The 25,625-nt window shown below is 42.6% G+C and overlaps 1 protein-coding gene across 2 annotated transcripts; it reads left to right on the top strand.

The window, feature by feature from the left end:
• The first annotated feature begins 1,086 nt into the window (after positions 1 to 1,086).
• On the top strand, positions 1,087 to 19,714 carry dync2i1 (dynein 2 intermediate chain 1). Of its 2 annotated transcripts, XM_084048305.1 has the most exons (23): positions 1,087 to 1,169; positions 1,952 to 2,005; positions 2,092 to 2,950; positions 3,097 to 3,164; positions 3,488 to 3,682; positions 4,233 to 4,298; positions 4,844 to 4,912; positions 5,591 to 5,816; positions 6,350 to 6,455; positions 6,933 to 7,062; positions 7,164 to 7,275; positions 8,803 to 8,897; positions 9,593 to 9,722; positions 10,692 to 10,864; positions 11,082 to 11,244; positions 12,215 to 12,328; positions 12,491 to 12,552; positions 12,662 to 12,713; positions 12,845 to 12,908; positions 14,224 to 14,323; positions 16,095 to 16,226; positions 16,736 to 16,959; positions 19,163 to 19,714. In XM_084048305.1, the coding sequence occupies exons 1-23, from the start codon at positions 1,155 to 1,157 to the stop codon at positions 19,332 to 19,334; spliced, it is 3,381 nt and encodes a 1,126-aa protein (XP_083904431.1). In that variant the 5' UTR covers positions 1,087 to 1,154; the 3' UTR covers positions 19,335 to 19,714. The 2 variants fall into 2 exon arrangements, with proteins under 2 accessions (XP_083904431.1, XP_083904432.1); XM_084048306.1 differs by lacking the exon at positions 4,233 to 4,298.
• Positions 19,715 to 25,625: the final 5,911 nt, after the last annotated feature.

Here is a 25,625-nt window from a genome sequence, read left to right on the forward strand (position 1 = left end):
TTGTAGTTTAAACAAAAAAAAGTCAAAATCAATTAAAAACAATTCCAACATATTTCAAAAGTATTTTGATAAATAAAATACAAAAAATCGAATAATTTCCATTAAAATAATAATAATAATAATAATAATAATAATAATAATAATAACAATAGCAAAGAAGTAGTGAAAATAGCAGATCTACAAGCCAAATACGCGTCCCTAGTTTAGGTCCCGGGCAAACGTCTATTCTCTTTCTCTCTCTTTTGGGTCTTCAGCTAAAACGTTTGGGATCCACTGCTCTAGTGTGTGTGTGTGTGTGTGTGTGTGTGTGTGTGTGTGTGTGTGTGTGTGTGCCTGCATGCTTGCGTGAGTGTGTGTGTGTGTGTGCGTGCGTGCGTGCGTGCGTGCGTGTGTGTGTGTGTGTGTGTGTGTGTGTGTGTTTGTGTGAGATCCCACAATGTCGCCATCTCGCGTTCAAACGCAGTAAACGCACCATCGATTGAATCAACCGTAAAAAGGTCATCATGAAGCGCACAGAGAAATCAAACGAAGCATGTTTAGAATTAGCAGCACGTACTGCACGCATATTAGAGCAAACCATCATCAACATTTGATACATTATGATTACACAAGAGGTTCTCAAACTTTTTCATGTCAAGGACCCCCAAACTGATATTTATTTGGCCGCAGGCCCCCATATGAACATGTTTTGTGCCAGCCAGGGACCCCCAGAAGAGAAGATTTAAGTAAATAATAAATTATTCAAAATCTTCCATCATTTTTCGATATTTTTCAGATATTTAAAAAGCCGTGAGCTTGTACATCTGCTATTTTTGAATAGCCAATATATAAATGGATAAAGTGCTGGTTAAAATTATTGTGACCTCTGGGGGTCCCCGGACCCCACTTTGAGAGCCACTGCATTAGAGCAACCATCAACATGTGATACATTACAATACAAACTATCCCATTCGGTTTATTTTGTCAATTTAAAGTTGATTCAATCGACTGCTCTGTTACTGATTAACAAGTCTGTTGTCAAGATGACATGACGCATTGTCAATGGTTACGGTAAACTGCGCGTGCGCAATCGTCATGGCGGCGTAAACAGCAAAGCATCAGCTTATTTTCTGAGATAACAAGACGTTCTGTGCAGAAAAAGTACAGATGACAACATGCACAGCGACAAGGTAATGACATGATCCCTGATTGGCACTGTATCACTATCCCGTCTTGGCCTGAGAAATATATTACACGTATTTAGTCCGACTGTACAGTGCCTGGTTTATTGATTGATTTATTGAATACTTTATTAACAGTTTCCAAGAAAGCACAGAAAATCCTTTCAGCTCTGAAAGGATTAAACCCAAGAAAGCACTATGGCTTGTTTCCATTGGGGTCCATGTGTATTCAATTCATCAAAACATAAAGATACAACAGATAAATATACAATACTATGCAAAAACATCATATAAACGAGTAGTAATAAAATAAAATAAAATATGTACAGTAAACAGTTCGGGGGGGGGGGGGGGGGGGGGTACTATAGACTATAGAGCCTCTAGCTTTAGTAGTTAATGATATATTGGCAATGGTATTGGGTATCCTGCATAAAGTTACTTAAATGTCTAACTGCTAAATGAAATATATTATTTTGACAATTAATATATACCTATATTTATTAATATAGAAATAGCCGTGCAATACTTTCTTTTTTTCCTTCATTTTTCATTAGGGCTTATCAATATAGTAGGCTGAAATGTTGTTGTTGTTGTTGTTGTTGTTGTTGTTGTTGTTGTTGTTAATGCCTCTATAGATTATTTGCATCAGAGCTAGTCTTGTATCAAGGCTACATCAGAGCTGGTCTTGTATCAAGTCTACGTCAGAGCTAGAGTTTTAAGCTTGTGTTAGCTTGGCAGCACCCCATCACTACCTGTCTGTGTTTCACCTATTTTGGCTCTGCGTTATTTAGAAAATTACCAAGGAAGACACTTGGAAACCAGCTGAACTTAGAAGACACATCAGGGTATGTTTCTATGAGCTTATCAAGTTTAATTTTAAAGACTGTTCTGTATTTATTTAATATGAATTTTGGATTTATCTTTTCCCTAGGATGGAGCATATGAGGAGGACCGTGTCAGGAGACGAGAGGAAAACGAGAGAAAACACGGGGGTGGGGAGACTGTAGAGAGGCGCCACAGGGACCCAGACAAAGAGCATAGACGAGACAAAGACAGAGACGGACACAGACACAGGGAAAGAGACCATACGAGGGAGAGAGACAAACAAAAAGATGAAGAAAATACCCCATATATTGACAATACGAGGGAGAGAGACAAACGGAAAGACGAAGAACATAACCCATATCTCGACAGAAGGAAAGAGGGATCGAGGGACAGGAGACCCGAGGGGGAGGAGAGAGACAAAGAGAAGAGAAGAGACAGAGAGAGAGTGGCTGACCCCGCTAAACACAGCGATGAGCGCGGAGAACACAGAGACAGAAGGCACCACAGAGAGGAGAAAGAAACCCAGGACAGGGAGAGAGACAGACAGAAGGAGAAAGAAAGGAGGAGGGAGAGGGAAAGAGACGATGACCACAGGAGGCTCAACAGAGAGGGGAAAGAAAACCAGGACAGAGAGAGAGACGGACAGAAGGAGAAAGAAAGGAGGAGGGAGAGGGAAAGAGACGACGACCACGGGAGGGACAGAGACAAGAGGAGGGAAGAGAGAGACAGGGAAAGGAGGAGAGAGGAACGGGACAGAGAGCACGGGAAAGAGAGGGATAGAAAGAGACACGAGGAAAGCGAGGTGACAGGAAGAGATGGGGAGCGGAGGCGAGACAGGGAGCAGAGAGACAGGGAGAAGGAGAACCTGAACGAAGGCGACAAACAACAAAGACACGAGTCACGTGACAAAGAGAGGCGAGAGAGACATGCAGACAGAAGGCATTCAGAACACAAGGAGGAACAAGGTAAAGTTGTTTACAAAACGGGCAAGATCTTCACCTTGAGTGCTGCTTTCGAATAATGATGCACAGTCCTCAATAGACCAAAATGGACTGTGAATTTCCATCATGTTTAAGAGCTCTGCTATTTCTACCATTGCTCTGCTTTTCAGTGTACAAAGAAGATCGGCAAAAAGAAAAGGAGGACAGAGAAAGGAGACACAAAGAGAGAGGACATCATGTAAGCCTCTTTTAACAGCCCCACCTGTCCAGTCGGGGTTGGCCGTAACCCTATGACTTACAAAGGGTTATATTATCAGTTAGCGTCGTATTGCAAACACACCTGTAAATGCATAGAAAGACTTTGTCTTGACGGCGATAATAAGGCATGGTATTTTATCAATTAACCTTTAAAGTTAGTACTCTTAGATTTAAAAGGGGTTCTGCAATAAGCTTTTGTGGAAGAACCCTAATCTTCTACATTTGTATGACACGGCCTACGTCAGGGTTTAAGATGCTTTGCTCTAAATTATGCACATTTCGGTCAATCTTTTTGCTCTCCAGGATGAAAAGCGGAAGCATGACAGTGAATCCAGGGAGCAAAGAGACGGTCATCACCGCGGTGACGGAGACAGAAGGGACCGGGACAAGCACAGGGAGAGGAGGCACAGGGAGGAGGCAGACCCAGGACCAGATGAGACGAGCGCCCCAAAACCATACCAAGATCCCAGAGATAAGACCACATCTTCAAAAATAAAGGTCATTGTCAAGTCAAGTTGATTTGTATAGCACATTTCATGCAGGTGTAAACTCAGTTTGCTTAACCCATTAAGACCTGAGACGGATTGTTTTCTAAATCCTAACGCTTTAAAAAATATATATATATTCAAAGATTTGCACAAATTTTCACTATTTTACAAAAATAGCAGATCTACAAGCTCGTATCGCGGCACTCGGTGCCGTGCTATGAGCTTGTAGATCTGCTATTTTTGAATAGCCTAAAGAAATCTAAAAGTGACACAGATGCGTTCCCGGTCTTAATGGGTTGAAATATAATAGGAGCGAAATACATCAAATTAGAACAAAAATTACAACCACCCAAAATACCACCTACGCCCATACAGAAGTGCAAGGTGTTGCTTCATTGTCCTAGTGATATTCACAAGGCTGTTCTATACTGTACGTTTTCTGTCAATCGACAGTATTCGCACATTTACTCTCACGCTATACCCAGAGTATGATGTAAAAGCAAAATAGCCACCGTATCAGTATGGTCAATAAGTCAATGGTGTACGTTTTGGTAATCCAGGAAGTGGTGATACTAGCTGAGCCTCAGACAACTATTCCAGCCGATTTAGAAGAAACGGAAGAGCCTGTAAGATGTTTGTTTTGACTTCACTCCAGTCTTTGCTAGACATTTGCCTGTTCTGACAGTCATTGGTCTTTTTTGTTTGCGTGCCAGCATGAAAGCAAACCATTTGTGGCTTTGGAGTCTGTGAACTGCTGCTTGTTCCATGTTCATCTGAAGAGCAGAAGGCTACTGCATGAGCTCTTTGGAGAACTGATGACTTAAATCACTCTATCAAGCAACCGTTTTAGTTAGTTTTCATACCTGTGAATGGAAACAATTCTAAAGATTCTGCTAAATACTTGCAATTAGTCCAAATAATTGCAATCAAGTCATTATGTAGTAATTGTGACATACCTACATGCTGTATTTCCTCCTGCTTGTAAATGCATGTTGTGCTATTCATCAAGGAGTTGCCTCCATCGCTTCCCACCATCTATCACTGAATGCTGTATTACACTATTTATACACACCCATCCAGTCTGGCCTTGTTATGGAAGTTTGCCAGCTCAGATACAAGGTCTTTAAAAGTGTTATCCATTGTTGCTGGTGGTGATTTACCTTGCCTGCAGGTTGGCAAGGACGAGGAATTGGCTGAAGTACAGGACTATGGGGATCAGGGCTATGAAGACGATTTTGAGGTAAAAAAAAAAATACAGTAGTACTGGCTTGTTTCTGATAGTCACACACCATAGACTATCAGTAGGACGTAGGTCCACTGGCTCAGTGGTTCTCAACCTGTGGGTCGTGAGCCCCAGGTGAGTCCCCACATGATTTCCGGGGGGTCCCCAGATGACAGTGAAGTGAAAATGTAAGGACATTTAAGAAAAAGACCATTACTGCATCAAAAGTAATCAACAAACTATACAATAAAAACTGGTCAAACATTGGCCAAATTGTCAAACAATATGTATCCGTGGAACCAAGTCAAACTAAAGTTAATGCCTCAACTCCTATAATTTTATAACATAAAGTGCTTATCAGGGTGGGGGGTTCTCCAGTTCAAATATGATTATTTTGGGGGGTCGGAGCCTGAAAAGGTTGAGAACCACTGCACTGGCTAATATGATTTTCAATCATTTCAATTATGTTAAAAATAATTTCATTGTCACAATTTCATTTGTTTATTTTGTTTGCTTTTATATCATTTCACTTCGGCATGCCCTAAATTGGATTTACTTTTCAAGAAAGCGGTGAGTGATCTGATTTGTTGTGAGGCGCTTTGCTTTTGTCATTGAGTTCCTTCAAGGGCATTTGTCCCTTGTTTTGTACATAGCGCTTTATTTTGCATTTTGCATCCTCTCTCTTTGTCCGTCAAGGATTATGAGGATGATTTTGAGGAGGCGGAGGAGAGTGGAGGTGAGGGAGAGGATGAGGAGCCGCCATCGCACAGCCCGGTGGCGAGCGGAGAGGGGGAGAAGCCGACACCACAGAGGAGCGAGGAAATAAAGGCAATCAGGAGAGCCATGGATGAGGAGAATGAGCGAGTAGGAACTGCCCAATCCACACAGAGCACAGACCAAGACAGACACACTCAGTCCAGAGGTACTGACAAGTAGGGCTGGGCAGTTAACCCAAAATACATTCAAAACTACATTTAGAACCAATAATGTAGGTTATTCGACGCAAAATGAATTCCAATAGATTTTTTATCGACTAAATTGATTAGACTGATTAACCACTTAAGCCCTGTATTATACTTCATTGTACAATGTAAAAAGCTCACATCACAACACGCCATGAGACACTTTGAGGTTAGACAACACACTCCATATTTGGGGCGTAGCTGCATTGGGAACTCGGACGGTCTTCCCTTAAGCCAATTTAATATAGGATATACATGTATGTTATAATTGTTCATTAATTATTATCGAGGCAAACATTTGAAATCGCCCAGCCCCACAGACAAAATCCACTTTTTCTAACTTTCATATCATAAACATTTGTCTTTTTCAAGGGCACTTGATGATTTTAGTCAGACGTTTTTTCAAACGTGATGCTATCATCTGTGCTTATGGAATGAGAGGTGAAAATGCCACTCCCAGTTCTTATACTGATATTTCTTTCTGTTCTTTCAGAAGCGCGTGACAAGAACCAGAGGAGAGGCTCTCAGCGTGGGAAGTTTATCAACTTTGTGGCCGCGAAGCAACGTGAAGTCAGCAAACAGGTTGCCAACAAACAGAAGTAGGTTTGACAGAACTTGTAAATGTCTGCATTCATACATGGCATCTTTAGTTAGAGGTGATATGTCGGCCAGACCGATATAAATAAGTTGGCCTCTAATTCACTGTTTCCCAAACAGTGGGTCTGGACCTATTTTTGGGTTGCGGACCGTTTTTTTGTGGGTCGTGAGTAAATATCCCCTTTTTTCCGTTTCCTACCTTTAGAAACAATATGTATTATTTCAAAAGATTTAAAAAAGTTTAAACCATTTTTTTTTTAAATGTAATGTGTTCATAAATAAAATGAAAAAATCTAATAATTTCCATAAATGAATTTTAAAAAAGTTTAAGAAGTAGTGAACATAGCAGATCTACAAGCAAGTGTTGTGAGTTTGTAGATCCGCTATTTTCACTAGTTTGGGTCCCTGGCTCTTTTGGGTCTTGAGCCAAAAAGTTTGGGAACCACTGCTCTAATCAATATGACTGTTTCTATCTGTAGGAAGCGCAGTGCAGAGCTGCTTCGCCTTATCGATCTGGATTTCTCCTCGACATTCTCCCTTCTGGACCTGCCTCCTGTTAGCGAATACGATATGTACATCAAAAGCTTTGGAAATACAAACACAAAACAGGTCAGCGGCTCCTTCTGTTTGCACCTACACACTATATGAACCGGTGAATGGACTCTGCTTTCAAGCATGAAAACTTGACCTAAGAAATCCTTCCTTCTCAGGCATATGTTCAGTGTAACGAGGACAATGTGGACAGAGACATCCAGACAGAGGACATCGAGATGTCTGAGAAATGGACACAGCATCCAGCAGAGAGGCATGGACCATGCGGAGGTAAGAAAACACCCAGAAGGCTCTCTGATAGTTGTCTACAGTATATCTATACAACAAGATCTGATTTTGATGTTTTTTAGCCTTTTAACTAGTTTTCTCTTTACCCATTTAGACCTGAAGCCGATTTTAAAAACGGCTTAAAGGAGTTGTTCACCCAAAAAATGACTTATTTTCTATCAATTACACACCCCATGAAGCCTTGAATTCATGGATTTGTTTTTGTTGCATTCCTAAGCTAATAATTTGATTCCCAGCTCCTACCGACTAATATATCCGGTAGGAGACACAAAGTAGATTATTTGTGTCTCCTACCGGAAATACACACGGTCATCAAATTGCTGGCTTAGGAATGCGACAAAAACAAAAATAAATCCATGAATTCAAGGCTTCATGGGGTGTGCAATTGATATAAAATAAGTCATTTTTTGGGTGAACTCCTCCTTTAAATCCTAACAAAAACTAAGATTTTGTATTTAAAAAAATTGAAAACATTCCTGATGCTACATACATAGATGACACAGATGCTTTCCCGGTTTTAAAGGTATAACAACGTATAGGCTTTCCCGGTCTTAATGGGTTAACAAAGTTGTTGTCTCCGCCAGGCCGAAAGGCATGGCGAGAGAGTATGTTTTCTACCCCGTCCGTCCGTCCGTGTGTGTGTGTGTGTGTGTGTCCGTGTGTCCGTGTGTCCGTCCGTCCTGTCTGTGTGTTACTAGCTAATCTCTGGCACCGTTGGCCCGTTTGCTCCCAAACTGTGCACACACACTCCCTGGATGCCAATTAAGAACCTCTGCCCCAATTTTTTCACATGGGCCTGTTATAGCGCCACCAGGAGGCCGATTTGTGCAAAACACATTTTTTTACATTACTCCTACAGATTTCATCCAAACGTCATGCAAATCGGTACACAGTATCTCTATAGTCATGTGATCAACACGGATCTGTCCGATTTCCCATATTCCATCCTCATTGCCTATGGTTGGCTTCCAAAGTTTGCAGGATTGGTCCGTTTTGAACAAAAAGCCTCAAACTATGCACGCAGCTTGCGATTTCCGTGGAATTTCACACGCACATTCCCACTAGGCCGAGGAAGAAATGCCACCCTTTTCACATTGGCCTGTTATAGCGCCACCAGCAGGTCTAATTTAGCAAAACACATTTTTGGAACAAAATGCCTCAAATCATGAATGCAGTGTCTGATTGCCGTGACAGACCTAAGAATAAATGGCACCCTTTTCACATTGGCCTATTTATTATAGCGCCACCAGGAGGCCAGAATAACGTACCTGACCTGGCGGAGACCTGTGCTCCGAGGAGCACTTTTTCTAGTTTATTTTGTTTTGCTGTAAAGCGACTTTGAGTACCGAGAAAAGCACTATATAAATGTGATGTATTATTATTATTATTTCCCATGCTGTTACATATCGCAGTATTTCACGAGGGGCACAAGACAAAAAGCATAATAAACTTGAATCTCTGATTGACTGTGTTGCTCATTGCTGCTGCTGTGTCCCAATGTTCTGGCAGATCCAAAGCTTTCCCAAGACGCTCGAGATAAAAGCACGAGTGAAATGAACATCGACACACAGCGTCTCACAGCGTTTTTACAGTCGGCCTCACAGGTATTTTATTACAAACACAATATTGTTCACTTCCTACGGGAGGAATTGATGATCGTTTGCGAATACAGACTCCTGTTGTTGGGTGTGGGGCTGTATCTAGGCAGTGGTGAAAAGTAACTTAGTACATGTACTCAAGTACTGTACGTAAGTTTAATTTTGATGTATTTCTTTACTTTATATAGTATTTACATTTTTCAATACTTTCTACCCCACTGCATCTCAGAGGAAAATATGACTTTTACTCCAGTACAATTATATGAAAACTTTAGTTACTACAGTAGCTACTTTGTAGATTTTGATTATTATTACAAAACACACTAACCACTTCAGCTGTATATATATATCGGCCATTTAAAAATAGCAGATCTACAAGCTCACAATGCGTCGCGGTGCGACGCATTGTGAGCTTGTAGATCGCCTATTTTCAAGATTTTTTAATACGTGTTGAACTTGCGAAATGGGACATTCTGCACAATGAGTACTTTTACTTTTGGTACTTTCAGTATATTTTGATGCCGATGCTTTTGTACTTTTAATCAGGTACATTTTGAATACGGGACTTCTTCTACTTGTGACGGAGTATATCTACATTGCAGTATTGATACTTTCACTTAATTAAAACATGGGAGTACTTCTTCCAGCGCTGTATCTAGGTGATGAGACTGCGCTGTTTTGTTGTGGCTGTCTGTATCCAGGTGATGGTCGTGCTGTTGGAGGAGGACTACGCCGAGAAACAATCGCTAAAGAGGCTGAGCAGCAAAGCAGAAATTCTGTCTTTCAGCGATGGCAGTTTACACTTCAACACAAAGTTGTCTTTTCTCAACGGTACACACGCACACACACCAGCCTCATAGAGATGTCTTTGTGGTTCAAAATGGAGAGGTCGTACCTTAGGTACCATATTATTCACTCAACTGCTTTCATAGTTATGTGTAAATGGTGCAATGAAATGGAATGGGAAATGTAAAGTATATAGAGAAGGGCAGCAGTAAAGCACGGGCCATGCTGAAGTCATACTGTACCACCGAAGGAAGATAATATCGTTAGTAACTGATAGTGCCGCTAATAAAAATAGAATAGAATAGAATGAAAAGCACTTGTGAATTCAGCACCTTGAGCTTCTGGGGGAAGCTCACTGTCCCAAAGACAACACACATGATTACTGTACCAGGTATCCTCTCTGGCCACATGAATAAAGTTATTCATTAATCCTGAGAATTTTTTGGAAGTCAAGTATTTTGAGGGAATTATAATGCCCTATCAGACCACACAAGTTTATGTCAATACAGAGTTTATAAAGCTTTGTTTTTTAACGCATTCACCGCCAAAGACGGATATATCTGTCTTTTAAAATCCACCCGTTAACCGCCAAAGATGGATATATCCGTCTTAAAAAAATTAAAATAAAAACTCCAGAACCCAAGATAACGTGATCCGAAGATTTACTGCTCCATTCACTTCCTGGTTAACTTATTACTTTAAAATCCTGTATCTCGGCTCCTGTGTACTTTTTTTTTGACTATGTATTTTTGGCGAAACATGCTATTTTCAACTGGCTGCAATTATGGAACGGATTACTGCAATCAGATTTTTTTGATCACGGTGATCACGGAACATATTTTGTGAAAAAATTAAAGCCAGTGCCAGCGTTAAAAACGCTGGCACTGGCTGTACCCTGTTTTAAAAAACCTGAGGGCACTCAATGGTGGCACAAAATCCAAACCCCAGTTGCCCAGCTTACACACAAGCTCACGTCATACGTTGGACACTCCCATTTGGATTTCATGTTTACAGGCCGTCGGGTCAGCCTGATGCACTTCTCCCCCGTCCAAAACCAGACCATGATGTCAGTCCACAGTCCTACAGGCAAGCCTGGCGCCGTGCGCCTTGACACCTGGACCATGATCTGCATCTGGAACATCTGGGAGCCCTCACGACCCCAGAAGATCCTTGTCTACGAGTCTGAGGTAACATAGAGAGAATTTCAGACAATTTTGTCTGGTGGCAATTAGAATAAACAATGCTGTAAAAAAACAACACATAAACTTGCATGTACTGTACTGTACAGTAGCACAAGTCTTCCATTTATTTGCATTCTGTTATTGACTGATTAGGCCTTGAGATGTTCAGGTGTAAGTGACTGTCACTGAGAAGATACTCTTTGCCATGTTCTTCATGACCCAGGTGCAGTGTTGCTGCTTCAGCCCTGGCAAGGCCACCCTGGTGTTTGCAGGGACGTCCGTGGGCTCTGTGCTGCTCTGGGACCTGAGGGAGCACGCTAGTAACCACTACAACCTGAAGGTAGAGGAGGACGAGTGGACCTTCCGCCACCCCACCTTTTCCACTGGTGAGTCAAAGACAGTGCGGTAGTAAAATGGTTAAATGGTAAATGGTGCATTTATATAGCGCTTTTATCCAAAGCGCTTTACATTGATTGTGCCATTAACCCATTCACACACCGATGGCGGAGGAAACCATACAAGGCACCAACCTGCTCATCGGGAGCAAACTCTAGGGGAGCGCCCCAGCCCGGGATCGAACTGGGAACCTTGCGGTTTTCCAGTTCACTCTACCCGGCCACTCTACCCCTGAGCCACCCATGAACCACTGCCGCCCCATGGCCCGGGAAACCAGACGAAACCAGACGAATCCCTCGGCAGATTTGGTCTGGCTCCGCTCGGTTGTGATGGGGCGGTTTTATCACCAGAGGCATTTCTTTATATATAGTTTCGAGTAAATCAAGAATATTAGATTTTTATTATTATTATAGCAAACTCTGATTAGGGTGATGCTTGACTCTTCCCTGGCAGCTCATAGTAACCATCATACAGTATCAAGTGAGTGGTGATTTCACTGGAAACATAGCACTCAGGAAACATGGTCTCACTATGCTTGGTGTTCACTCCAGCAGCATTCACATTCTGTAGACACTTCTATTCAGTGATGGAAGAAGTACTCACATTTTTTACCTAAGTAAAAGCATCAATACCCTATTGTAGAAATAGTCTGTTACAAGTAGTAAGTTCGGTATAAATGTACTTGAGTAGAAAAGTGTCTGCATCAAAATGTTCTTAAAGTACCAAAAGTAAAAGTGCTTATTGTGTAGGATGTCCCATTCTGTAGTCTTCATCATTACCATGATTAATGCTGCTGCGTTGTACAGGAAATCAATAGCAGCACAATTGACACACTTAACATGAGTCTCCCGTCCTTGAATGTTCTGTCTGAAAGTTCAGAAGTCTTGTTTAGCAACACAAGAGGGATGGCGACTCGGTACGTGCTGAAATGCCTTCTTGTTTGTCACCTTGTCAACACAGATGCTGTGCTGGCGGCGTCGGGTCATTTGTCCTCCGTGTGCTGTGTGGAGGTTGTCCCTTCCGCTGTGGCAGGGGGTCTTAGACCAGAGGCCCCTCTGTTGGCATCCGATGAAGGTCAAGAAGAAACCAAAGCATTAACTTTCCTTAATCTGGATTCTATGTATGGACATGGAAAATGCTAAAGGGCAATGTGTGATGTTTTTCTTAGATGTTCTGTATTATGTCAGCTCGAGTTATGCTTTCTGGTTAAAGTGCTATTTCTGTTTCGATACCCAGAGTCGTCGGGGTTGTCCTTCCAGTTGGCCTCGCTGGATGCAAATGGGGTTTTAAATCAATGGGTAGGCTGAAAATCTCACAACATAATACCACACAGCTTTGGTCACCATGCTCCCGAATTCCTTCATGATGAATGATGGGGTGATTGTTGTCTTCGTCTCTGTCCAACAGGTGGTGGTAGAACTCCCCAAAGCCAGCGACGCAGGCTCCCAGACAGACCTGGGTGAGACAGTCACGTTTGAACCTTCTTTTTACAGTCTATGGTTTGAACACACTCACACTTTTTCCACGAACACGCTTTTCTTTTCTCGCAAATTACCCAACAACCTCTCTTTCTCTCTCTTCGTCTTACAGGGCTCAGGCCGGGGGGAAAAGTCAAGTTGCTGCACAGTTCCACGCAGATCCTCGCCGCTGAGAGGTGAGACAGACAGATTAACCCATTAAAGACCTGAAACCGTTTCTACAAATGTCGTCTAAATCCCAACAGTTTTCTGAAAAACGTATCTATATTAGTGGTTCTCAAACTTTTTCATGTCAAGGACCCCCAAAATGATATGAATTTGGCCGCCGACCCCCATCTCAAAATATTTAGTTCCAGGGACCCCGAGAAGCAAAGATTTTGAGTTAAAAATGTTTGCTTTAAAATAATATATATTCAAAGATTTGCACACATTTTCACGATTTAAAAAAAAATAGCAGATCTACAAGCTCATAGCGCGGATCTGCTATTTTTGAATAAGCCAAAGTGTAAAATAATGCTTTTTTTTAAGCTCAAACCAAGAAAGTGACACAGATGCGTTCCGGGTCTTAATGGGTTAAATGGCTGTGACAGTGTCGTCACTGCCAGCCAAAGCGGGCCAAAAATACCCCCACACTGTCTTTGCCCCGGCGGCGCAGCACCTGCTCCGCGTGGGTCATATGATCTTGTTTGTTGTCGGGAGAGAGGACTGCTGTTGTTGTCACATCTCTCCTTTTTTGATTGACCGCGTCGTAGCCGCCAGTCCAGACACGTCATGTACAGTTTGGATGTGATGCATGCAGACAAGTGTCATATTCACACCAGTGCATGGCTCACTTTTTTTTTGGGCTGGGAGTGTCATGACCTCTCGTCTCAACGGGTGGTGACTTCCAGACTTCCAGTGGTGTAAAGTAACTAAGTACATTTACTCAAGTACTGTACTTACGTACAATTTTAGGCGTTTTGACTTTACTGGAGTATTTCCAATTTTCAATAATTTTACTTCTACTCCACTACATTTCAGAGGCAAATATTGCACTTTTACTCCACTACAATTATGATGATTATTAAAAACACATACATTAACCACTTCTGGTTAACAACGCCTTATACTTTGGCTATTTTGAGAATAGCCGCTCCACAAGCTCACAACGTGTCGCAAAGCGATTGCGTTGTGAGCTTGTAGATCTGCTATTTTCAAAAGATTTGTATACATTTGAAAACTTGTGAAATGGGTCATTCTGCATAATGAGCGCTTTTACTTTTGGTACTTTTAAGTATATTTTGATGCCAATGCTTTTATACTTTCACTTAAGTACATTTTTAATAGCAGACTTTTGCTTGTAACAGAGTATTTCTACATTGCAGTATTGATACTTTTACTTAAGTAACAAATGTGAGTACTTCTTCCACCGCTGATCCTGACACCTCTCTCTCTCTCTCTCTCTCTCTCTCTCTCTCTCTCTCTCTCTCTCTCTCTCTCTCTCTCTCTCAGGACTTCACCACAGGATGCAATGAATACGGGATCATTCCAAACACTGCTGTTAAGATTCCTCCCCACAGACTCAAACCATTTCTTTATTGGCACCAACATGGTGAGCAAAGTCTTCATCTTCCATAGAATGATTTATACTCCGAGTCTCTGCAGAATTATAGCCGTCGAAAAGACAGTATAAATGTCTGTCTGCCTGTCTGTCTGTCTGCCTGTCTGTGTCACAGAAGTACCTCTAAAATGTTTTCTCACATATGTCTTATACTTTATGAAATATTTAACTTACATTTTTATAATGTAAGTCAATGGAGCTCTTATTTCACAGGCAGGCCTGTGAAATAAGAGCAGGCGACATGACGTCTGAGATCCACATTGGAGCCACACCATTCACATTTGTTTTTATATATACTAGACCATACCCGTCGGGGGGATATGAGCACCCAAAGCCAAGAGGACGCAGAGAGCATTTCAGAACCGAAGGGGACCGTGTGTTCCGTGCGTGTGCGTTTTTTTTACCGGGTTTGTTACTTTTTTGGGTGTTTTTGTTACATTAATTTGGTTAATTTGGTACAAAAAATGTACTCCATGAAGTGTAGATGTCGGAGGTTTCTTCTTTTTCTTTTTTCTTCATCCCAAAAGTGGGGAGGGGGATGTCCCTCCCCCCAATGGAACTGAGTATGTCCAAACCCCCCTTTTTCTTTTGCTGTTGTTTTTCCATCTTCAAATCCTATAATGCCATAAAAACAGCGTGTTACTAGTGCGATGGTTCCGGGACAAACAGGAAACTGGTGCATTTCCGTTTCCGTTTTCCAGCTGGATGACGTCATTTTCGCGGGAAAGACGCCCCCTGTCCACTTTCAATAGTGTATATGTTTCAGGCTTTTGGGGGTGAATTTAATGGAATGGGTGTTGTGAAACATTTGCCACTCACAGAAGATATAAAAAGTTACCTAGTATTACTTTAATTATTGGATGATGATTGACGCTAGTGAAATATTTGATTTAGATCAGGGGTCTTCAACGTTTTCAGGCCAAGGACCCCCTAGCTGAGAGAGAGATGAAGCAGGGACCCCCTCTATATTGTATACAAGTAAGACGCGCGAACGCGGGAAGCGAACGCAGCTGGAAAATAACAATAAGAAGAATAGAAAGGAATGAGCAATTACTTGCCATCCGGCCTGAAATATGCACAAATGACATGGAATTCTTAGAGACCCCAATAGATGAACTTGTGTAGATGCTTGTAGATGTGTTATTTTTGACTGTCGCTGCTATATTTTTCTCAGAGGAGTGTAATTAGTCACCCAGGGGCACAGGCGAATTTCAGCCACACTGTAGTGCATGCAGGCAATGAGAGCGTGAGTCACATGGGGGCAGCCAATGAGAGCGTGAGTCACATGGGGGCAGCCAATGAGAGCGTGAGTCACATGGGGGCACGGCTGCACACATACTGCACACACAGAGACACACAGACAGCACGCCGCGCGCCTCCTTCCGCTGCGTTCGCAAAAATTGTGTTTCAGAATTTTTTTTGCTGCTCTTTTTTTCCCTCTACACCTATAACTCTTTGCTAAAAATAGCCGATCTACAAGCTCACAACGCCTCGCAGCGCGAGGCGTTGTGAGCTTGTAGATCTGCTATTTTTGGCTAAAGTTCTCCTCAGAAAAGGGATGCTAGGGTTCAAGTGGTTAAGGTAAAAAGAAAAAAAAATCATATCACACAAAGATTTGGCGGACCCCCTGTAGTAACTCTGAGGACCCCCTAGGGGTCCCGGACCCCCTGTTGAAGACCCCTGATTTAGATCATGCTCCTCACTGACATCATTTGCCCTGGTTATCTTGTCTCAGTGTATCAGTGTGGTTTGTGTCTTATAGGGTGTGGTCAACCATGGAACCAGCCACGGGTTGAAGGCTCCACCAAAGCTCTACAGGTCTCAGGTGGTTGGGGTCCGACCCACTGACGTCACCTCAATCCACTTCTCACCGTTCAGTCCAGCCCTGTTCCTGGTGAGACATACACCTAGCCTCGCGAGTAGTCAGGGAATATTATCAGAATAATGTCAAAACCTGGAATAAATTCCGTACCAAGAAGTGTCTTCACCAATGTGTTTGTAAAGTCACACATCTCATAAAGATTGAAATTCAATTCCCAAACCTGCCTACCAATGATGTCACTGGTAGGCGGGTTTCTGAACTGTCCACAACAGCGTTAGTGAGGACCAATTATGTGAAGATAGGTTGAAAATGGGTGAAGTGGTCCTTTTAACATATTGATTATTTGAAATGTGAAATGTGTTTGAAAAAGAGGAAAGATCCGAGCTCTAAAAAAATCTAAGTACTTTAATCATGTCTACAAATGTTTAAAAGGCTTTTAAAATGTTGTAAAACTTTGTAGACATGACTTTGATTTTACGCCCTCTCCTCCCCGTTGACACTAGAAGCACCAATCTACGCTATTATCTCCATTGAGCACCTGTTTGATCTCTCCGTGTTTGCTGTGCGTGTGCGTGTGCTAGGTGGGTTGCGGAGACGGCAGCGTCAGACTGCATGCGGCCTCCCAGGAGGAGCCTGTGCTGGAGTGGAACAACACCACGGCCAGTGAGCCGGTCGTCTCGGTGCAGTGGACTCAGACCAGGCCGACGGTCTTCTGCGTCCTGGACGCAGCTTCTAACCTCTACATATGGGACCTGCAGAAGAATGACCTGGAGCCTGCCGTCACCGAAAGGATCCATGCTGACAGGTAACAAAGATGGAGAACAAATGACCCAGTGTTTCTTTTTAGCAGATTTCTAATGTTCGACAGTGAGTGGTAGATTATTATAATAATACATACAATTTATATAGCGACTTTGAGTACTCTCAGTACTCAAAGTCGCTTTACAAAACCGGGGAAAAGAATATTAACAACTTTATTAGGAAAAAAACTAGATAAAAAAGTACAGAAGTAAAGGTAAAAAGGGGGGATTAGGTAGGGAATGTGAGTCTGAAAAGGTGGGTTTTGAGTGTGGTTTTAAACGTGGCGAGGGTGGGGGCAGCTTTTATGTGAGCTAGGAGCGAGTTCCATAGGGTCGGGGCGGCCACGGAGAAGGCCCTGTCGGAGGTTGACATCACCCGACCCGAGGGAGCGGGACGGGGCGTGGTGTTGGAGGAGTTCAGAGAGGTAGCGGGGAGCCTAGTTGTTGAGGGCCTTGTAGGTGGTGATTAGATTATCACGTTGTATATGACTACCTGATGGATTAAAGTTCTCATTCGCCACGGCTGATTCTATGGAAGCATGTTGCGCAATGAAAATAGCCTATCTACAAGCTCTCAATGTGTCGCAGATGCATTGAGAGCTTGTAGATCGGCTATTTTCAGTTAATTTAAGATTAGAGCATTTAAAGTGGACAAACTAACAATGTGTTCAGAAGCATCTTCCATAAAACAGCTTTGGATATGTGGTGGAATCCCTCAAGAAACAAGGCGCCCCAATCAAGCATGACAGACCAGTCTGCATGTTCACTAATTATTTATCATTAAAGTTATACAATGCAGGTCCACAAATAACGATTTTTAGCAGCCTCTGCTGGTCATTACCTTCACTGCAGGCCGTTCGTTTATTCCTCTGTTACCCAGAATTCCATTTGTTTTCACCGGAAGACGGAAGCGTTTCAAAAAGCGTTCTTTTAATTGTTTTATACGATCTGTGGATCGTTTCTCTTAGTCAGTGGAGCTTTATTTACCGTGAGCTGTGTTTTCTTTTTCTGTTGTTTTTCTTCAAATCATACAATCTCTTAAAATCAGCGTGAGTTTTCTTTTTGTTATTAGCGCGGTAGTTCCTGGCCAAACAGGAAACCGGTGCATTAACGCTTCCGTTTTCCGGCCAGATGACGTAATTTCCGCGGGAAAGTCCCCCCCGACACCGTTCAATAGAAAATATATAAATAAAAGGCTTTCGGGGGTGAAATTCATGGAGTGGGTGTTGTGAAACATTTGCCACTCACAAAAGATATACAATTTAACTTTAGTTTTATTGAAAAAGTTACCTAGTATTACTTTAAGTACAGGTTACAACATCCTATGTCTAATTTAGCATGTGCACGAGCAGGCGGCGGAAACGGCTATCACAAGCCGCGGCAGACGAAGCTCCCATGTAGTTCCTGGGTGTTTGTTTGTATGCCATCCCTATCATGCAGACAGAATCAACCTATTCTTACCTACCACTCACAAGGTGTTTCAGAACATCCTGCATTCATCATCAGAATTCATGTTGCAGTCCTAATATGTCCAGTCTGTCCTCTCGTCCCTATTTGAATCACAGACCTTTAGACACAAGTGTCATTGGCTGGTTGTTGTGACATGTCTAGATATCATATGTGTCATCATGTTTCATCATTCTTAATATAGCTTTTCAAGCAAGACAGTTATGAAGCAATCTACTAGTCTGACCACTTAAAACATATGTGTGTATTTACTCAAATACTGTACATACACAGTGTAAAACATGTATGGTGCATATCACTGCATAGTCTAGAAATTCCCTAATATTTCATAAAAGCAAATGTCAAAGCCTAAAGCTCCTTACACACCGGGGGTGTTTTTTTCATGCGAATAATACTTTACCTTATAAAGTCAATGCAAGCTTCCACGGAGCGAAAAAGCGAAGCGAAAAAGCGTCTTTTATTTATTCGGAACGAGTCCGAATTTTGCGTATATTCGCATAATCGCCGGTGTGTAATGACCTTAAATCTGTGATTTCTTCACCTGGTTGGCAGTATGTAGAACAGCAGGAACAATACTAAAATATCATAATTTTACATCATTTGTGTTAATTGTTTAGGATACAGTTTGTGTGTGAGGCTCCTTTCACACTGTTTCACAAATCGCAAATTAGGACACAATCTTTCAGTCGCTTTTGCTTTAATCCATGCTACCTTGTCTTGTGTTGTCTTTCGTCTTCTCAGGGTGACGGCCATGGCGGTGTTTGGAGACTCTGGACAACGAAACACGTATTCAGGTGTAGCGCTGGCTCACGAGTCAGGGAAACTAGAAGTTCAGTATTTCAATGAAAGATTCACCATTCCTAGTGCTGCAGAACCAGAGAAGTTGGAGAGCATGATCAATGACGCCTTCTGAAATTATGTGTCGCATATGATTGTGTTAACGTTGTGTTTTCTTTGTGTAACATGTACACATTCTTTCAAGCATAAAGATCAATTGATATGCGTTTTCCTTAACACTCAAATGTCATTCACTAGCTTAGCCTACGTATATATATAGCCTAAAGGTTTTACCATTACTTTTATAGGATTGACAGTATATGAGTATATTGACAGGTTCTGAAAATGTTACTTATCACCAAAAGAACACATATGTTGTGGAACGCAGCATATTGCCTATATATGAACACATGCAATTACACGTGTAAATAGGTTTTGGTACGGTGTAAATACTTTTGTTCACTATGAAAACGTTTATTTTTTATATGTTGCGGAAAATAAATTAAGATAATTGTACACGTCCGTTGTCATGCATTCCCTTTCTTTCTATAATTGAATAAAGATGAGGCACTCAAGCTTAAAGCTTTAGGTTTGTAAACAGTGCAGGCAATTAAACGCCACTAACCAGTTTGAACAGTTGCCAGTTTTCAGCGACCCGTTGCTTGGCAACTAACAAAGCGCGCACCGTTGTTAAACTGTAGTTAATGCTAAGGCTCGGTGAGGTAGAGTGTGAAGTTACATTTTATTTCTGGACATTTACAAAGACCAATTGAACAAACTCGCCGAATGATCAGTCGGGTGTTTTCTGACCTTTTTAAAAATAATTTGAAGATACATTTCGGCTTAGGGACATGTTTAATAAATGTTTTCTCCCTTTTTTCTATAAAATGTACTTACTTGAGACAGAACGCTAAAACATAAGACTAGATGTTTCTGTGCCCGGCGCACAAGACGGCTTGGCTCGTTTGTTTTGTCAGGGAGGAGGGAGACGGCAGATGCAGAAAGTAACAGCAGCAGAGAGAGGGTCAAACAAATCTTAACCCCCACCACCCCTACTCTGAAGCTGCCACGTCTGGAGAGAAAACCTGAGGGGAAGACACAAGGAACGTCTCCTGGGAAGTGGAAGCTACTCTGCCGTGAAAAGGAGCAGGGCATGGACAAGGTAAGGTAGACCGTAGTTTCATATTGATAGGGTAATGACTTGCAATCAGTCGTGTAAAGTAACTAAGTACATTTACTCAAGCACTGTACTTAAATACAAATTTGAGGAATTTACAATTTTCAGTACATCTTCTACTTTTTACTCCACTGCAATTCTTTGAAAAGGAGTTACTTTGCAGGTTTTGATTATTATTAAAAGGACATACATTAACCACTTCAACACTTTATATACTTTGGCTATACTATTTGAAAATAGCCGATCTACAAGCTCACAACGCGTCGCATCGCGACGCGTTGTGAAGCTATTTTCAAAAGTCTTCTGTACATTTTGGAAACTTGTGAAATGGGACATTCTGTTTTTTACTTTACTTTTACTTTTAGTACTTTAATTATATTTTGATACTACAATACTTTTGCACTTTTTCTCAAGCACATTTTTAGACTCTTCCAGACTTTTACTTGTAGCAGAGTATTTCTACATTGCAGTATTGCTACTTTTATTTAAGTAAAACATTTGAGAACTTTTTTCCACCACTGCCTGCAAGCCATAGACTCTTATAGACACACAATACTGTCTTGTCTCTATCCAGGTTCAACATGGTGAGAACAAGCACCGTGTCTTCACTCACGGTCTCCATCACCTCCGTCACCTTTCTCACGACAGCCCTGTGCGCTACATGATGTATTCTGAAGCCGCAGCAGCGTTCATCAGCCTGCACTCGGACAACACGGTCCAATTATACGAGCCCGATGACGGCCACCGTCGAGCCTCCTCCTCAGACCACTCCGTGTCGATGCCCTTTATGGGTCTGACCTCCGTCAAGCTGCCTGGTGGTCGTCTGGTGGGCTGGGGCCCGGGGCCAGCGCTCGCCTTGCTGGACGGCAGGCTGCACCGCCTGGCTTCAGCCCTCGAGCCCCTCGACATACGTGTGTGCCAGGCTGTGGGGCACCACTCGTCCACAGAGGTGAGGTGATTTGATTTGATTTATTTGAAATGCAATAAAACCACAGGGTTACAGCAGTTCGAGGATAACACAATAAAGTCCTGAGATTTATTTCCATTGTGGTTCCTCTCACAAGCAACAGTTAACCCACCTGAGGTTCCAATTCTACAAAATGTCTTCTAAATCCAGTTTTTCGAAAAAAAAACTTATGTTGCTATGTCAGTGGTTCTCAAACTTTTTCATGACAAGGACCCCAAAATGTAACTCAAAATATTTTGTTCCAGGGACCCCCAGAAGCAAAGATTTGAGTTAGAAATGTTCGCTTTAAAAATATATTATTCAAAGATGAGCACACATTTTCACGATTTTTCAAAAATAGCAGATCTATAAGCTCGTAGCGCGGCACTCCGCGCTATGAGCTTGTATATCTGCTATTTTTGAAAAAGTGTAAAATAATGCTTTGTAGCTCAAATCTAAAAATGACACAGATGCGTTCCAGGTCTTAAAGGGCTAATAAGTTAAAATACATTACAATACAAAACAAATGACAGTAACATATACAGTACACATACATAAAAACAAGCGCTCCACTATCTTTCCCTAGACTAATGACCCTCTATAAGGGACCCTTTTCTAATAGACATGCTTTTGTCTGCTGGTTAAAATACCTCAGATTGGTTGTCAGTTTGACACTGGTTTTCGAAGCAGTTTCACTGTGTCGCTCCTATGTAAGTAAATGATCCCTTGCCAACTTTTTTTTAAAAAGCAGGATGGCCCACATCTGCTACACTGGCTCTGGTGAAAGAATTGTGTACTTCGCTTACCTGAGTGAAACGTTTCTTTAAAAATATGGGGACCTCGCCAGGTGGTGACCGCAGGAGCGGGGAACGTGTGTGTGTGGGCTGTCAATGTCATGCACATGAAGTGTAAGGAGAAGATACTGGAGGGTGTGAGCCACAGCGTGTTCACTCAGATGGCGTTGGCCCCCCCGCGTTACAACAGACCCCAGAGAGCCTTCGCTGTGAGTGGTCGAGTCGTGACGGTAGTCGACCTCGATGCTGGGCACGTGCTGGAACACAAGAAGAACCTCTGCTTGCGGTACGTGAAGTTTTGTCTGTGTGTGTGTGTGTGTGTGTGTGTGTGTGTGTGTGTGTGTATCTGTGTCTTTGAATTGGGGTTTTTGACATCTCTTGTCTTCTAGTGATATCACTGCACTGGTGCATTGCTCACAGCTGGACTGTTTGATCATCGCATCTAAGGACTTGTCCATTAAAGTATGGGGTCCCTACTGGGAGCTGTGCATGGCTTTCACAGGACACCAAGGTAAGATCATGTCTAAAACATTCTGTCTGTGTTGTTTTTTCTCTCTTCTGTCTCTGTGTTTCACACATTGAGCTGGTATAATGGCCCTCCTCATATTGGTCTGTCTGTCTGTCTGTCTGTCTGTCTGTCTGTCTGTCTGTCTGTCTGTCCAGATGTGGTGAACTCGATGCTGTACTGCTCCGAGACAGCCATGTTGTTCTCAGCCTCTCAGGACTGCACTGTGCGTTGCTGGGACATGGAGGTAGGGGGCGAAGTCCAGTGCGTCCACACCGAGAATCTCCCCTTGTACATCGGGGGCCCCGGCGGGACGAGAGGCACCGTCTTCTCCTACTGCCGCCAAGGGGTGGATTTCTGGACCCTCAGCCGCTTGTACACCCTGCACTGTAAGCTGGGGGGAGACACGAGGATTCCGCTGAGGCAGATCCTTGTCCCACCTTGTCGCGCTCCCTACCCCTCCCGTGCACTCTGCGTCGTCGGGGACGCCGATGTCGCGTTGGTGGCGGCAGAAACGGGAGCGGTGCTGACTTCCTACACGGCGACAGAGAGGGTTCTGTGCGCCGAATACTGCATGCACAGAGAGATCCTGCTGGTCCTGACGGAGGCGGGCACTGTGCTGCAGGCCAGTGTTCATTTTGTCGACTAAAGCTATGATGAAAAATGTTCGGTTTCACTGATCAACTCAAAATTAAATAAAAATGAATCTATGATGACTAAAACTAAGACAAACTAAGATATATTGACAATTTCGTCAGCAAATAAAAACTAGACGTAAATGTATAGGGAGGGACTACTGGAGAAGAGATCCAGTTGAACTAAAAGACAAGTCATTTCATGTTTGCGCTCGGGTGTTTTACGCTCTGAAAATAGCAGATCTACAAGTAGATCTGTAGATCGGCTATTTTCAGCACGCAACCGAGTGTAAAATCAGCCATTACGACGCCATCAAGGCCTGCCTAAATTCATTTTTGTCGACAAAATCAACTGTAGATTTAGTCTAAAACTAAAACTAATCTAAAACTAGACTGAAACTAAAACATTTCAGATGACTAAAAAAATATGACTAAAACTAAAATGAACACTGTGCAGGCTGATACTCTGACCAACCCGGTCACACTCATGGATGAGTGGCGGGGGAGAGGTACGGGCCCCTGGCCCGGGGGCGAGGAGGAGGAGTGTACGGCCGGTGATGATGACGAGCGGCGTCCGCCGACCCCTGGCCCGGCTTCTTGCTTGGCTCTGTACAGTCACGTGGCTGAAGCCCACACAGCCCTCCGCGAGTGGAGGAGTTTGCGCGAGGAAAGAGGACACAGACACAGCAGGAACGTGGCAGCTCTTCAAGATGATGCCAAGAACAAGTGAGTCAGTCACATCCCTTAAGGGCTTTATAATCATCAACTCGCTGATCTAACAAACACCTTGGATACATTTTGAAGTGAACAGACCATGACTCTGGTCTTGTTCTCGTGAATAGTATATTAAGGATTTCCAATCCCCATTAATGCACACAGTAAATATGTTTTGAAATGTGCTCTGAAGAAGTTATCTGTCCTGGGCTTGACTGTGTTTGCGTCCTTGCAACAGGTTTCTGGTGATCCTTGGCCAAGTCGGAGGCTGTATCAGTGTTTTGAAACTAAACAATGGGACATTGTTGCACAGGACACCTGCACACAATGGCCAGAGAGTCACCGGCATGCAGACAGACCCTGAGAACAGCCGCCTGCTCACCATAGGTACACACTACACGCCAGCCTAGCTGATGGTTTCAGCCTGTATATGACTCTTTTATTTATTCACAAATACCATAAAACTGCTATAACTATAACCTCATTTATTGTCAGTTTCTGCATAATGAATTAATCGTTGTTTAGTTTTTTCTGTAGCAGTGAATATGTATTTTATGCTTGATTATTGTGTGAGCATCTAAAGTGTTTTATGACTTCCAAACAAAATTCCCCCCATTGGGACAATAAGGATTTTAACATGAATATGATGTTGAACTTGATTAGGAACATAACATTGATAATGATAATGACAATGTTCAGCTGAGTGTGTATAATCAGCTAATGACATGATTGAAACTAGAGATGTATCGATGAAAGAAAGTCCTTCCCGATACCGATTCCAATACCTATAACTTGTGTATACTGTAAATTAAATATCATCATGTGTTACATTATGTGGTATCAGAATGGCACAGACTGACATACTGACCGATACCGATACCAGTATTTTGGGCAGTATCGGCAGCTTTTCCGATACTGGTATCGTTATCAGAACAACTCTAATCCTTCTCTCCCTTTCAGGTGAAGATAAAACCGTGTTGGTATGGACGGTGTGTCCTTACTCTACGGAGTGCCTCAGGCTACATCTCAGCCTGCACTGTGGCCAGCCTCTACTCCATCTGGCAGTGCTGGGGCCCCGACTGGCCCTTGCCTCCCGGGACCCCCACTGTAGTGCCACATACAGCCTGATGCAATACAACTTGCTCAGCTGGAGTCGTACTGACCACCCGCCTGGCGAAGGCCATTCGGGCTACTTCATAGGTGACAGAGACAGAGATCCACATTTTTTTTTATTATCTGAAATACTTATGTTTCTCTATCAGTGTGCATGCTCAAACGTTTTCATGTCAAGGACCCCCAAAAGTATATGTATTTGGCCACGGGTCCCCATTTCAAAATGTTTTGTTCCAGGGACCTCCCGAAGCAAAGATTTCAGTTAAAAGTGTTCGCTTAAAAAATATACAGTATATATATTCAAAGATTTGCACACATTTTCCACAATCTTTCAAAAATAGCAAATCTACAAGCTCATTTAGTTTAGAGAGCTGGTTCTCAGTAGAATCCAGGGTTACCATGGCCAGATTGACCATGGTTCATAAGATCATATATGGTGAGGTCCAAAAAATATTTTACGTAGGTAAACAAAGTACACAATTTGTTCACCAGAGCCAGTGTAGCAAATGTGAGCCATCCTGCTTTTAAATGTAAAGTGGGCAA

Source organism: Gymnoscopelus microlampas (genome assembly GCF_963454915.1).
Source record: "Gymnoscopelus microlampas genome assembly, chromosome: 22".
NCBI classification, from domain to species: domain Eukaryota; kingdom Metazoa; phylum Chordata; class Actinopteri; order Myctophiformes; family Myctophidae; genus Gymnoscopelus; species Gymnoscopelus microlampas.

Excerpts from the sequence above, each read along its gene's own strand:
- dync2i1 (XM_084048305.1), top strand. Across the intron at positions 8,898-9,592 it reads TTTTACAGTCGGCCTCACAG|GTGATGGTCGTGCTGTTGGA; the intron begins GTATTTTATTAC and ends GTCTGTATCCAG. Across the intron at positions 12,553-12,661 it reads ATGGGGTTTTAAATCAATGG|GTGGTGGTAGAACTCCCCAA; the intron begins GTAGGCTGAAAA and ends TCTGTCCAACAG.